This window comes from Idiotropiscis lumnitzeri, chromosome 1 (genome assembly GCF_059441095.1).
Source record: "Idiotropiscis lumnitzeri isolate Australia: NSW breed Sydney's pygmy pipehorse chromosome 1, RoL_Ilum_1.0, whole genome shotgun sequence".
NCBI lineage: Eukaryota > Metazoa > Chordata > Actinopteri > Syngnathiformes > Syngnathidae > Idiotropiscis > Idiotropiscis lumnitzeri.
In genome coordinates, this window is record NC_142391.1 from 19,314,183 (window position 1) to 19,330,193 (window position 16,011).

Sequence of the window (16,011 nt, forward strand, 5' to 3'; positions counted from 1 at the left end):
ATACACAAAATTTACACTGGCGTCAGAAAACTGTAAATCTGCACTGTGTGACATGACAGTCATTCGGGAAGAGGTGGGAAAAAATACCTGATTTAATTTGACAGAAAGTGATACCGTTCATTCTAAAATTAATCTGAGAACATCACCATACCCGATGAATAAATTTAGAAATCTGAGAATATTTATTATTTCAGAAAAATTAATTACACAGTGGGCAGGTAAATTTGGAAAATTAATCTTTGCTCGCTAATGTATTTGTTTGTGTAACTGAATCCTTCCTCTGGAAGTTCGTCAATGTGTGTGTTTGTAAATGGACAGCTGAAGAGCCAAACAGTGCGTGAGGGAGCATCTTGCCTCTTGATGGACGGGTGTGTTAATCTTGGAAGAGATTGTTGTCATTCAACAGGAAGTCACATGAAATTTGGGTCATGACAGGGTCAAAGTTGAAAAGAAGAGTAGAGGAGCAGCCAGTCCGAACGATCAGTGGCAATATGTGTTCTATGCCATTTCTCTTTTGGAGGTTCTTTGAATGCACAATATATTTTATTTGTATGACTCATTCACTGCTTTTACTCGTATAATTTTTAAAACTGAGTTCCTGTCCCGAGGGTCATGCTTCACACAAAAAACTCACTCCGGATCGAGTAATCTGGGAGTAATAACAAGCAGAATAGAAATGGAAAAACTCGAGCTATATTCAGAAGAAGCATGAGAATTTTCAAATTTTATGGAAATAAATAAATAGCAAAGAAGCACATTTGTTGTCATTTTTGGGTTTTCGTCCTTGCCCTAATTTGTGTACATTTGATCATGAGCCACGGAATACTCCAATTCCATAAACCACACACTTTTTTTTTCTTTTTGAGCAAACAGCCCATCATGATTTGGAATTGTGAATACTTAGAAACACTGTAGATGAATGACATGTCTCAGTATAATTTCATCTATGTGACTTATTTTGACTTTATGTTAATCATAAAGCAGTGGGGTTAAAGGGATTCCGATGGACAGTTTCAATAAAAATAAAAAGCGTATTATTTTTTGTTATAATTGTAGAAATAATTTTGGAGAAGGGTGGCTTTTTATTTTTGTTTGTTTGAGCGCCTGTCACCAAAAATGTCTGCTCACATGCCAGTCTTGATCCTTTTCTCACACAAATACACTCTGGCCAAAACATGAGGCACAAATGTACAATTTCATGGGTCTCAATCCATGAACTGTATGGAAAAATAAATATGATGTGTTCTGATTGAGACGAGCAGATGGTTGTTCCTTTTATATTTTATTGTGGCTAAACATATTATATCTATCGGTACGACACACATAGTCTTGGTATCTATGAATGGAAAAGACGCAGTCCTAGTGTTATCGAGTGGATCACAAGAAATGTGATTATTTAAGTTGTAACAAATCAAAACTCCAGAATGCATTAATCCATGCATGCATCGGATTAGGCACTAAACTGGATCGTATCATACGCAGAGAAATGTCAGTACATTGACTGAATCACTTGTTGGGAATCATTTGAAAGTGAAGAAAAGAAATATATGTGAGTTGGGTTACAGTGTATATTTTCTTAATTTTTTTTTTTTTTTAAAGAACAATGGATGATTGGAAATGATTACATTAAGATATATTCAGAAGATTTGGACTCTTGAGATTTAGTGGAGGTCTTCAAGCTTCATTCATCATTTCGCTGTAAGGCATGAGTTGTCTCTAAGAGGAAAGAATGCCAACAAATCATATTGATGCAATTATCTCAAAATGTGACATAACAACTAAAATACAACCAAGAGCCAAGAGCAACGCACGATGAATGGCAACTCCAAGTTACATTTGCAATCAAGTCTTACATTTAGCTTCGCCACGGGTGACGACCAATAGTCTTCTGATGATGTCAGAATGTGTGGGGTGAAAGGTCAAACCATCCACCTCCATGGCCAGATGAGCAGTTTTCCCACTTCGAATGCCAAAACGCACCAGAGTTGACAAGATAGACTCCTCCTAGAGATCAAGATTCACACAGATATGCAATTTGACATCTTCAGAAAGATATCACTATACCTCGTACCTTGTCCACTGATGGCAGATTAGCAATCCAGTCTTGCAGCTCTGCGGGGGTATGGTGATCCACGCCCAGGCCTTTGTTCAGATATCGCTGGTGGTCGGGGCAGGTGTTGAGCAGGTAGAGGCCACAGGCCACAGCGTACCCTCCCCAATTGGAAACACCTGCAAGTGGCATAGAGAGTGGAAATGGATACAATATATACAGCAGAAATTTGTGTTTTTATCAATAAAAAGGGAAGACATTTGTTGACTGTGCAACATAAGAATGTGTACTAATCCAAACCTGCAGTGATGGCATAGTCAGCAGGCACGTCACACGCTATCAGATCCCCCTTCGGCATCAGCCTCCTGACTTGCTCTTTCACTTTGCCCATTCCCAACTCATTTCCACCATCACCGACTCCTGCAGGGGGGGGAGAAGTTCTGATGAGCAAACACGATGACAGTGGTAGCAGTGTGTATTAGTGTTTACAAGTTATTCATGCATATGCGCCTCAAACATGTCATATCTGTCTAGTCTATTTTTGGAGCGTACCATACATTTTCTTTCTGCAAAAATCACCCAAAATCGAGGGACGGTATTATACACAAGTACACTGAAATGGCAAAAATTCACAACATTGAATACACATTTACGGGTACGTAGGCGTCGTACTTTCAATCTAATATGATATGTAATGTCTAGCAAAGAGTATTTCTTTCATGCAAGATAAGCAGTGCAGAAAACAGATAGTGAAGATTAACTTTTCTCGCAATCAAACATTATTGGCAATTTCTGCCCTTGGCGACAGTTAATCTTCTACCAGCTGTGGTGACTTTTTACCCTCCTGTCATGTCCGTTAGCACCAAACGGCACTTAAATGTGATGACTACCTATAGTGGTAATTCCTGGAATGTTCTTTGCAGCAAGAAACAGGTCGTCGATTGGATCCACCAAATGCTTGATGTTTATTCCCCTCATGTTATAGTAGTTTCCGTCCTCAGCTCGCCCACTGCGCTCTATGGCCACTAGGTGGTCATACCTGTACTGCATATAATAGCAATCATGGTTCTGTGACAGCAGCCTTCACATTAATGTTAATGAATAATGAAGTGTTTTCGAAAAGAATGCCTGACTGCGTGCCATTCAGTTTGCATGCTTTGTTGGACATGACTGACCTTGGTTTAGCAGGGTCTCCTTGGTGACACAAAAACTGAAGTGCAGCGTTCGGAACACCGTCTTCGAAGATGACCAATGGGATTGTTGATTTCAGTACACCTGAGGATGTTAAGACAAAATCCCAAATGATGCGTTAACGCATGAATCGACAGTAAAGCTATTGTGTCAAAAAATTTTTTTTTTTGTACACAGTGGAACCTGGAGGATGGGGGACTGGGCCGGCCCACGAATAGCAAAAATCTGTGTACAATTGATTCCCATTATAAATGCATTAATTAAAAAAAAAAATAGAAAAAAAAAATAATGTCCAATAAATCCTCTTGAATAAAATGGTCTGAACCAAATTTTTCACTTCCCACAAAAACAACAAGAAAAACCCAATTATTATTTTAAAATATTGAAAAAAAAAAAAAAAGATGGGCAACCCTTGTAGGACCACACAGTTCCGAACGAGATGAATTACAAAAAAATATAGACAAACTACAAGCAAAATACATTTCGTGAATATATTATTTTTTGAAAAAGATCCACTATTCAACAACAAAGGGTTTGACGAAAACAAAATCACCACATACCGTAATAAAAAGGGCTTACTTGCTTGTATAAAAATGACCATTCAAGGATGGCACAAAACTGCTAAACAGCAAACCAACATTAAGTGCAAGAACTAATTTTGTTTCACAACATTTAACTCTTACAAAATGTTAATATGATTGAGGTGCTTTGTTTGTCCTGCATGTCATTCCAAAGCCATAAAAGAATTATTAGAGCTTCTCATCTTGTTGTATCGGGCAGTATAAAACCAAGTGCAAGCTCAACCAATATCAGCAAAGTATGCGAACATGTACAGTTTCAAGACACTACAGTGGTCAGAAAAGAGTTGGCTTGGCGTAGCCACAATTCTGGGTGGGCCGAATGCACTTCCTCTGTGACTAGTAAAGCACATTGTTGGAAGACTGACAATTTTGGAAAAACACACCTTTGCAGGTCACCATTAAGGAAAGATCCTGCAGATGTACCTCCTCAAGACCACATCCACATCCACAATCACACACACTCACCTTTCATCTGGAATGACGTTCCACCTGCAAATTCATGGCCTCAGCAAGTGATCACGTCACCCCAAGCTTTTTCAGCGCTTGATTATTCGACAAAATTGCAGCGACACTACTCACAGGCGAACATGCGCACAGCTCTCTCGTTGACATGAGCCAACTGTACCTCTCCACATTTTGGTGAATGTGCAGAAGGCGAGCGCTAGCCTGAATGCCTGAGCATGACATATTTCTAATTTAAATTAAATAAATTATAAATCTAAATTAAATAAATAAAATAACTAGATGTTAACAATTCTAAATGAACTGAGCCCAAAACTCCCACCTGTCCTCACAGCTTCATCAATGATTTTCTGATTCATCTCCAAGGCTCTCTTGTCCGTCACCAGTGTAACTTGCTTGCCGAGGGAAAGCAGCATGGTTGCCATGGCAATAGCTCCAGGTGGCCCATCAGTCTCATCAGGGGGACTGAAGGCGAAACAAGTCAAAAGGATATCAGGTGTGACAAAGTGCCGTCATGAGATTCGACTTTGTGAACAAGTACATGCAATCTAATGACAAACGTCGAGCTGTTTGAAAGCTTCCTTTACTGTACCTGTGCATGTAGTGTGTGGGGAAGCCTGTCGTTATGGCAACGGAGGATGCGTGCGAGAGTGACAGGCAGGAACGTAGAAGTTCATCTTTAATAAACAAAGCTTTGATCCCCCGTTGACCTGTTTGACACAGGTTGAAAAAGTGAAATCCATTTCCTGGCCATGAGGAGGACGGTGGCGGGCGGTGCCTTTTGGACGCGGGCCTTCCCTCACCACCCCTCCTCATATTTTAGCAACGATTTCATATTTTTTTTTTTTTCAAAGTCAGTACAGTTCTTATCTGGGACTGAGAACTTTGCTGGAAAATTATTTTGAGCTTTTTGTCAGTCTTCTATTCAGCATGAAATGATCTCAGCAAGACACATTTAAATTGATTACCTTCACATCTGAATTTAAATAAAATGGCTGAGACAAATTTAGATTATTATTAACCTCAGTAAAAGAGAGTTTTGTTTTGTTTACGCTTACGTTTCTCAGGCCAATACCGATTAATCAAGGAGGCGGATAGATGATATTTGGTGCCAATACTCATGTGCGGTAAAACGGAAAATATTGCCTCAAAAGTTTGTAAAATACAAAATTCAACATGTTGTTTAAATGCCTTTAAGCGTGTTTATCAAACAACTTTTCAGTTTTTACATTTTAAAGGTATTTTATTTTTATCTGAAAACTTCTTTTCCCTATTGTAGCAAAGCAAACAGGCTTCAGAAAGTAAAAGTTCATTTAAAACTTTGACGCATAAATAGCTCCTTCAAGAATTCTACGGTAAATCAAGTTTTCCCAAAAAAAAAAATTATAAGTAAAATGATAAGTTACAACTTATTTTTATTTATTTTTTTAAGTTCAAACAAATACAATGTGTAGAGAGTTCCCAGGATCAGCAACCTCTCAAAAAGTTCACTGAAAATTTTAATAAATAAAGGGTTGCCGAATGTTAATGGAATTGACCTCTTGTTTATATAAAAAAAAAATAATAAATAAAAAAAAGGGGGGGGGGGCTGATCCCGTTTTGTCAACGTCAGTAACAAATTTTAAATAATACGATTAGGAATGTTGTCGTTTGAAAAAAACAAAATAAGAGACATGCTGTACAGTGTAAGTAGACCTTAGTAACATAGTGTAGTGCACTCCAAGTATTCTTGTACATTACCTGGGTCTTCCCCTATGATTGCATCCAGCTGCGTGATCTTGGCCACAGCCTCCTGTGACGCAAGACTGTATAACAGGGGATTTTGGGATATCTGGTAGCAGAGGGTTGTCACTTCAGATTTCTTGCTGTCAGGCTCGTGCGATATGGGGGAGGAGTCTTGCAAATCAGTCAAAAACATGCAGCCTGGAGAGTGACTGAATGCCATTGACGGCTCTGGAAATCATCATGAAGGGATTATCAACAAAAATATGAAATCTTTTCATTGAAAATGAAAAGTAAAACAAGATTGGTGAGATATATTTTCACAGCCAGTCGCAAGGGCCTGGGATCAACAATTTTTGTTGCGCAATATTTTCAAACACGAGAGACTGACTGCTGCTGACGATTGCCTCGATTGCAGTCACTCCACAGGCCCAGAAGACTGGAACATCCCCAGGCTGCAGCTCAACCTGATCGCCATAATCTGGTTTGGACAGGTCCTGTATGCCGAGGAAGGCTAAACATACCAAGATCAAGTTGACATTTACTCCCAAGAGAAGGGAATTTCCACGAAAACATTTTTTGCACCTGCATCCCCAATGTGCACGGGGGCTCCATGTGCTTGTGGGTTACGGCTAGTGACCTGGACTGCTGCGTCCAGCATGGCAGGTGGAACTGGACGCATCGACACCACAAGGGGGGAACTGAAAACACCAGCTCCAATACAGGGAACGGCAGTCTAGAAACACAAGTAATCACAAAACTTCTCACACATGAAGGACATTTTTGCCTTCCAACTGCTACACGGACACGACCTTGTTAAGTTTGTTTCCCACCTTGTACATGCTGACATTTTTGCCTTGCTCTACATTTCTGACAACGACTCCTGCTTTCTTCAGGCTGCCCTCAAAGCCAAAGCTGCAGCCCAGATAGAAACAAACCATGTCTGACCACTCCACACATGGCTCAGCCGCCGTCCTAAAAATAGATCACGTAACAGATATCAAGTCCGACCCCGAATAAATACTCACACCAATTTAAATGGGGATTCAACCCAAAAAATGTCTTCACGAGAAAATGTCCTATCCAGGCCCACGAGTTGAAACGCGGCATTTTGATTAATATTGGGTTTGTGATTTAGAGTCCATTTTTGGGTGGGGGATGACAAATTTAAAAAAGGGCTTGACAAAGTAAGGCCGCAGATGGATTATTTTAGTCCACTAATCAGCCCTGCGTGTGATGTGGTCGCCACTCGACGAATTTGGCAAATGACAAAAAGGTCGCGGCCGGTGGGCGGGGCACTAACCGGCAGAGGAGGGTCAAGTGCCCAGGTGTCATTTTCAGTTGACAAAAGTGACAAAATGGCCACACTCTGAGATGGCTAAAAATGGGGGGATTTTGCTGCTTTACTCATACAACACAATCGCAATATTTAGACTTTAGGTTGAGACAAGTGAAGGCGAGCGGAACATATATTATTCCAAATCATTTTTGGGGGTTGACTTCCCCTTTCACAGATTAAGGTTTATGTACGTGCAATTAGACACTCCAAAATCTTTAAATGTATCCATTCATCCATTATCTTAGCCGCTTCTCCTTACGAGGGTTGCGGCCTGTGCTGGAGCCTATCTCAGCTATCTTCGGGCAGGAGGCGGGGAACACCCTGAACTGGTTGCCAGCCAATAGCAGGGCACACATAGAATATTTCTATTAAATTAATCAAATACACAAATCCAGATATGAGCTAGCTTTGCTTCACTAGCCCAGAAATGTAAAGATTACACTGTGCTTCATTTTTGCAACTATTTATCTAAAAGCATCATCATCTGTAGGTATCTAGAAAAAAACCCATCTTACTATATCGAAGTGCATCTGAGTGCAACTAACCAAAATTCATTTGTTGTGTTTATTTCTGTGTGAGGGCACCTGAGTGAATTAGTATAGTTCAGCAGGCTGGAGACACTTGTAACCAGAAGACCATCCCGATACACTCGGTACTTTGAGATGTCTGTCCTGATTACACAGGAAAAAAAAAACATAACAAGTGAAATTGGATACTTTATATACACACAACGATTAACGTAATGGAACATAAGATTATATACTAGGGCTACAACTAGCGACTATTTTAATCATTAATAAATCTGTCCATTAATCAGGTTTAATTTTCCATCCCATCCTTCAAAAACAGGACACTATTTCAAACTGGCATTGCAGAAAATGCACAAACAAAAACTCATTATCTTTCAGTTACTGGTTTGTTCCAGTGTTGATCATTGCTTTTTCAAAGTAAAAGAAAATGTTTTATTTTGATTCCATACACAGGATACTTCCGCAGAAGACAACAGAAATAGGATAATATTTACTGTTGAGAAATGGACATTTTGACGAAGCCTTCAAAAAGTCATCTTGATTATAGATTGAAATCTGGATTTTAAAAGAAAGCAAGAAAGAAGTTAAGTTTTATAGTCTTTATAATAAAACAGGACATCTTACTTTGGATAAAAATTTGTGGCATATCAGGCTCACCTCAACATATTTGGTTAGCAACTTAAGCTCATCAGTAAATGTGTTCCTTACCTGATGTCCGCATCTTTTGCCAGGAGTGGGCACGAGGTCTCTCCTGGTTGGCTGCAGTAGAGGAGTGGCAACGGTGCAGGATTACTGCGGCAAAACACTTCAAAATCATTGGCCAGCTGTTTGGGAAGGATGACAACATTTGCTTGTTGGTACCCTATCACAAGAAAACAAAATGGATTCCAAGGTTATTATAGTATAGGAAATTTGAATTAGACTTACTTTGTATTTAGTTTTAATCAGTTTTAGGGCTGCTTTGTTAGTTTTTATTAGTTTTAGTTTTTTATCAAAACCGCTTATAGTTTTTTAGTTAATTATATATCGTATTACCGTATTAAAGGGCACAGTCTCAGTTGCGTGTGCTTTTCCTGTCAAGCCCACACAAAGGGCGCAGCGTATTATTGGGCGCAGATGCGTCAAGTCATGCCTCAGCGCTAAAACAATAACTATCATGTATGCCAGGATACCTTTTGAGAAAGGCCGCTTTGAAAGGGCAAAATTGAGTTAGTCACACGTCATTAGCAGTGTCGCAGGTAATGATGTGCTTCGTGTGCCGAGTAATGAATTACAGGTGCGAGGGCAGCTTTTAGGACAACTCAACCAGCAGAGGGTCAGACACGTTGCCATTAACAGTGCGTGATAAGACTATGTCGGGTGAGGGATCTCGCTATTCACACTCCTAAAGTCACGGTTTGCCTGCTGACGTACTGTGTCTCCACCTGGTACAGCGGCTGCACTGAGGCGGACGGAGTGAGGCTCCAGAGGACAGTCAAAACAGCGCAAAGGATTATTGGCTGCCCTCTCCCCTCACTGTCGGACATCTACACCGCCCGGTGCCTCAGAAGGGCTCTCAACATCGTCAAAGACAATACCCACCCAAACTCACACCTGTTCGACCTGATGCCCTCTGGCAGGCACTACAGGTGCATCAAATCAAGGACCAATAGACTGAGAAACAGTTTCTTTCTGAGAGCCATCTCCATTCTGAACTCTCACACACACACGACCACCCTTACCTTGCAGAACAGCATTGTGATGTGTTTTTATAGACACTATTCAGTACTAAATTCCATTGCACTCTCTTATTTATTTATCTAATTTATATATTTGTCTGTATTATTGTTGGATTGCACTGGAGAGGGGAGCTCTCTAATCTCGTTGCACACTTGAGTACAATGACAATAAAGGGATTTCTAATTTCTAATAAATAGCATACTAGCAAACAATGAAACAACCAAAACAAGGAACAAAGAAATACAATTAACACAAAACATGTATCCCTCACGCCATTCCGACCCCAAAACCGTCCAGGACCAGCAACAGAAAAGGCACAATCTCCCCCTGAGGTTGCGCTTAGTCCTCGGCACCTTCAGTCTTCCCCGAGGGCCAACCAAAGTATATGACTGCAACGAACATGCTTACCATTTGCTAATCCTGATGTGGTTGTTATTCTGGGATCTTCTTTCCTAATCATAAACCTTAATTCAGCGGGACACAACAAATTTAAATTATCCGACGCTGCCATCACTGACAAAATACATTCTGGAATATTCAAAATGTTGACTCATAAAACTCCAACTGATAAAACAGGTCGAGGTAGTTGGACTACTTTAGTACATTTGGTTGTGTAGGAACAATTCATTAACTCGACACAAAATCATCATTGGGATCGCCTTCCCTGTTGCACACTTCATTTCACCCAGGCACCACCTGCTGGAGGCTAATTGGTAAATCAGCTTTTTACATTTTTTTGAACTTGAAATTTAAAAAATATGAAAAAAAATCCAGTATGTTTTCCTTGTGTAAACATTAGCGTATACTTGCTATACACATAAATGGCCACAGGACTGTTGCAACATCTAAATTAACAATTTCAATAGAACACCCAAATTTCAAACTCAAATATATTCACTATAGGATTAGACATTGTAAAATTAGTACTATCTTAACATTGTTTTATTTATAATAATATATAGTGTGTATAATATTTTTTTTTCAAAGAGGGTCTTAATGAGCCAGGCGTCTATAAATACTATGAAACAAACCCTTTCATGATTAGACTTATGTTATTCTGCATTTTTTTTTAAATTTATTTATTTATTTTGATCTAAATATTATTGCGAAGAATGTCATTTTTTTTGGAGATATGAAACAGAACAATCAAGCTGGCTAGCCTGTACGTTAGTGTGTGGTACGTCATCAATCGCCACGATTGTACTACAGTCTACTGTACCCATTCAGTAAATTTGTACTTACATTTTCAGTTCAGTCTTGTTACTGACATTAAAATGTATTCTTAAATGTATTTATTGCATGATGTACACATCAACACTGCCTTCATATTTACAAAATGACAAACGCACTCTGAGTGACGGATGAGCGGGCCGGATCTAAAGGGCAGAGGAAAAGCATCGGCTCATCTTTAACGGCAGCAGCATGCAAACAGTAATGACGAGTGTTGCTCGTACTTGAATTCAAGCAAAGAATGGGGGCATTGCAGTCTGTTTAAGACATACTTTATTTATTCATTTATTTTTTTTGAATAATATATGCATGTTTTTGTATTACCTTTGTTACAGATACTCCTGAAGAATCTTAAGGAGAGTCTTGCGCCTTTGACAGCAGTCAGCATGTTTTACCTGAGTATTGATGCAGACAAATAGAATTATTTGTTCACTGTGTATGCAGCTGGCGCCGCCATTCTTTTGTATTTTTTTCTTAAAATACACTTAAGGCTCGGTTGCACCAACAAGGTTTAATTGAATCTAAAAGTAGCTCTAATCACAGATTAGTAATACAAAATTAAGCAGAGCTCTGTTGCACCCTTTAAAATCTCATTTGAGTAAAACACGGTTTTACTCAATTAAATTGAGTTCAACTAGATTCATTAGGGACGATTGTGGATATCGAAATGAAAATTAAATCCAAAATTAAAATGCGACACCACGGACAAGCCCCCTGTGTCAACGTTTTTCCCCCCCCAATTAAATATTGCAGCTCGTATCTCAAAGAGAGGTTTGCTTGGTTGAGTGTGTGTGCGCTCGTTAGAACTGTGCAGTAACTGAGATTTTGGTATCAAGACCAAGTAAATATTGGAGCAAATATTGCCACCGTCCTGTTAAACACCATGTTTTATAAATGCAACTTTCTTAATGGTTTCTTAACCATGACATAATATAATATCAATGGAAACATACCGGGACTCTGGTTTAAAGTTGCACATGAAGCAGTCATTTTCAGATTCATCATTCCTGTCACTGTTCCGTACTCAAAGAAATGTCAGCCACTGAATTTTCTCTACTTATTTCAATCATTGCGGTCGCATTGATTAGCTCGTTGTGATTTCGTTTCCACTGGCTTTGCACTGGAGGTCAAAGAGCCCGCATGAGGAAATTTTGCACACACTGCTGCCTGATAGTCTACATGCATTTAACTTTGAGTTATTTTCAAATGTAAATGATGTACTATACTTATGTTATGCTACAATAATAGAATATCATATTTCATATTGTCAATACCACTCTTTTTAAAGTGCATAGAAAAAAATACAAATAGTATTTAGTTTGAACCTGTCATGAAATATATCAAACACACATTCAACTGAAATACAAAATAACTTTCACTTTCTTTCCGCCTTCCTTGTTTCTCTCATGACTTGGCCCACCGCTATCATTGGCGCCAATCGTGTCTCATTCATTTGCGCATGCACTAAAACGGAACGCTCGAGCACCCTTGATAAACCAAAATAAATCAATGTCAAAGATTGATACGAGTGTTTTTTGGTATCTATAAGACACAGAAACTAACTAAAGTATTTCTATTTTGACTGATTCATTTACAGCAGACAATATGGTTTTAGGTTGTTCTGTTACCTGACATGTTCCGCCAAGTCTTTGGCCTTCTTCAGAGCGTCACATGATGGTGTCTTGTGACTCGTCTTTATCAGCTGATGTTCCGTGAGGGCGTGACTTACCAGTCCAAAAATGACCGGCAAGTCACGCCCACCGGCGTCCGTTCACTCCTCCAAGATGCTGCTCCAGGTGGTCGAGAGGATGAAGGCTCTGTTGATGGTTTTCGTGTCTCGCTTGCGGATGTCAATGGCCTCCCTGATCCAGTGCTGATGTTTACTCTCTTCGGTGCGGATGACCCTGGCCTTCTTCCAGTCCATGATGTGGTTTTTTTCTCTTTTGCAGTGGTTGGTGATGGCCGATTTGTGATTATTTATTGCTGTCTCCCTCTCGCATTCTGTCTTGTGTTCTTTATTTAAACTCCTTCCTGTCTCCCCAATGTATGTTTTATTGCATGATTTGTACGGAATTTCGTAAATGGCATTTGCATTTCATTTTCTGGGTGTATTTTGTCTTTTGGGTGCGCCAGTATTTGGCGAGAGTTGAGTGTGGTTTGGCCGGTGGGTTTTCTCATTGCTCTTTGGAGACGTTCCAGAATTCCTCTCACGTGCGGCAACGTTACCATTCCTCTGTGCCCTTGTTTGTTTTTTCTTCCTCACCTGTGTTGTGTTGTTTTTGTTTTTGACCTGACCTGCGCCTTTTGTTATGGCCCACTGTGGAAACTGACAACTTTTTAGTGCGTGTTCTATATGTTTTTCCTCCTGTGTTCTGTCCTCCGTGTCTTTGATTATTGTGGTGCGTTCGTGTAATGTTCTGACAACTGATAATTTATGGATGGTGGGATGTTCAGATGTCCAAAGGAGGTATTGGTCGGTGTGTGTGGGCTTTCTGTGTACTTTTATTTTGATGTTTCCGTTGACTGTGTGATGTATGTTCAAGTCCAATAAGGCTATGGATTGGTCCGTTTCCTCTTTGTGTGTAAATTAGATGCTGCCTGTGGGGTCTATGGAGTTGAGGCAGTCAGTAAGGTGTTGCGTGTGTCCTGTTTTGATTTTTTTCCAGAATGTCATCCACGTAGCGTTTCCGTAGTGATGGTTTGTATTTTTCCGGGGCTGTTAAAAGTGCCTTTTGTTCCAGGTCTTTCGTGAAAGATCCACATAAGAGAGTGGGTCCCTTCTTTCTGTCGGTATATGGTGTTCCTGAATTGGAAGTATGTGGATGTAGCGATGAAACGGAGTAGTTGGGTGATGTCCTATCCTTTTGAGTGTCCTGTCCGCTTTTAACCTGTCCTGAACTATCTGAATGGTGGCTTGTGTGGGTGTTTTAGTAAACAGTGAAATGACGTCGTGAGAGATGAACATTTCGTCTTTCTGAACTTTTATGTTGCCGAGTTCTGCGGCGAGTTAGTGTGAGTTCTTGCAGTGTTGTTCTGTGAGTCCCAGTAGTGGTTTTATTATGTTGGTGAGTGCTTTTGACAGGATAAATGTGACTGATCCTATGCTATCTACTATGGGACGGAAGGGTGTGCCTGGTTTTTAATTTTTTGGGGTGCCGTAGATCCTGGGGATAATGTTTGCCATGGGTACCAAGTGGATGTATGACTGCCCTATCAATATTATTTTTGTTGAATAATGGTTTAAGTAGTGCTTTGAGTTTATTTTTCAGCAGTAGCTGTTTTGATTTTTGTCATTTTTTGACAGGTAAGTCACGCCCTCTAGGAACATCATCTGATAAAGTCGAGTCACAAGACACCATCATGTGAGACTCTGAAGAAGGCCAAAGACTCGCCGAAACGTGTCAGGTAACAAAACAACCTAAAATGATATTGTCTGCCATGAATTAATCAGTCAAAATATAAATAATAAGACAAAATGATCTTAATAGAAATACTAACTAAAGTATAGATTTCATTGACACTTTTATGGATTTAGAAAACTATGCAATGTTGTTTTTTCATCATTGTTCATTCGAGCTTGCAAAAACGCTTGCAAGACAGTCAAAAACTGTTTTTGTGGTTGCAAACAAATTTTGAGATTTTTTATTTTGTTTTATTTTATCATAGACTTTTATTTTCATCACTGTAGAAAATACTACAAGGTCCTAGTACGTTAACCTTTACGATAGTTTCTAATTTGTATTCTTTGTATAACGTTCTTGTGTAAAAAGGCAGTTTATGTGACTTAGGTGTCACATGGAACACTGGAAACTTAAATCGATGTCTAACAACGACATTGTTGAACGACAGATAGCAACATCAATGTGAAATGACACAGGCACTGATGCACAGATCCAGAGACAGTAGGCGTGACAAAATACTTTGGGCACAAATGGAACCCCATACCTGTTCACCTCCAAAATTTTAAAGTGTTGAGCCACACACACGCACCCCCCCACACACACACACACAAGATATATATATATATATATATATATATATATATATATATATATATATATATATATATATGCATTGTTGAAATGTCAGATTAAAATTTATTTTCGATCAGTTTTAAACTGGAGTTTAGTGTTTGGTGCAACAGAATTGAAATTTAAACCTTGTTGGTGTAATCCGGTCCTACTGATCACGACACTTGCACTATCAAAAAGAAAGATCCATTACAAGCTGTACAGCTCTTATGAACTCTATAAACGTTTGAAATGTATCAAACGCTCATCGAGGTCACTTGGACGAAAAAAACGGCAAAACTTTGGATGCAGTAATTTTATTGCATCGTACGAGCGTGCAATGGTAGCAGGTTTCTCTCACGTGCTAACAGAACACTTCAAGAGAATGTGAACATTGCACTAACGACATATATGTGAACAAGATTTGGTTAATAATGCATCTACTTGACCTGGTATTGTTTCCCCTTTCAGCAGAGTTTTTTCTCTCCACCGTCCCTAACACTCCCTTGCAATACAATTTATAACTCGCCACGTTTTTAGTAACTTTCGCCGGCTAAATCTAATTTCATTAGTAATCTTCAGTTTATTTTACTCCTCTTTCCTACCTGAGATCACACGGAGCACCCGAGGACACGACGAAGACAAAATAAGCAAGCACGGTGTAGCGAACGAAGCAACATGCCTACGTGGCGGCCATGATGGTGGGGGACGATGTAACAATGAAAAGCAATGCTTTGTTATTTATATTAAATCGACACTTGCGAATTTCTTAACCAATAACCACGGGGTTTACGTTATTGGTAATGCCAAAACACGTGTTTTCAATACAAAACATTTTGAAAATAAAGCCCAATATTATGTCAACCTGTAAAAAGTTACTCCCAGTTCCCTTGTCCGAAATGCACGGCGCTGAGTGCAAGCGTATGCAGCACAATGTGTCGGCATCCATACTTTCAGGTTTCTTGCGGTCCACACGCAAGAAATGCACAGCCGCCTTTGCCCCTCCTAGTTTAGCGTCGCTGTAGGGATGCCTAGCAACAGAGGGTGGGGGGGTGAAGTGTCGTTGTTCTTCTTCGTCTTTACATGTTTGGGCGGATTATATCTCCAGGGTGCCCTAACGCCACCTACTGTACAGGAGATTGCAACGAACAGGAGAGAGGAAGGAAAACACATACAT

The 16,011-nt window shown here is 39.7% G+C and overlaps 1 protein-coding gene across 7 annotated transcripts; it reads right to left on the reverse strand.

The window, feature by feature from the left end:
• Window positions 1-1,604: 1,604 nt before the first annotated feature.
• dglucy (D-glutamate cyclase) lies at window positions 1,605-15,858 on the reverse strand. Of its 7 annotated transcripts, none has more exons than XM_088312342.1 (16): window positions 15,786-15,858; window positions 11,149-11,219; window positions 8,584-8,737; window positions 7,930-8,016; window positions 6,840-6,981; window positions 6,592-6,742; window positions 6,398-6,520; window positions 6,025-6,237; window positions 4,877-4,994; window positions 4,607-4,749; window positions 3,226-3,325; window positions 2,941-3,089; window positions 2,351-2,470; window positions 2,072-2,229; window positions 1,854-2,004; window positions 1,605-1,716 (listed from the first exon to the last, which is right to left on the reverse strand). In XM_088312342.1, coding segments are annotated over exons 2-16 (1,875 nt in total). In that variant the 5' UTR covers window positions 11,213-11,219; window positions 15,786-15,858; the 3' UTR covers window positions 1,605-1,714. The 7 variants fall into 7 exon arrangements, with proteins under 7 accessions (XP_088168468.1, XP_088168648.1, XP_088168344.1 ...); XM_088312522.1 differs by lacking the exon at window positions 15,786-15,858 and adding an exon at window positions 15,700-15,723; XM_088312218.1 differs by lacking the exon at window positions 15,786-15,858 and adding an exon at window positions 15,440-15,538.
• Window positions 15,859-16,011: the final 153 nt, after the last annotated feature.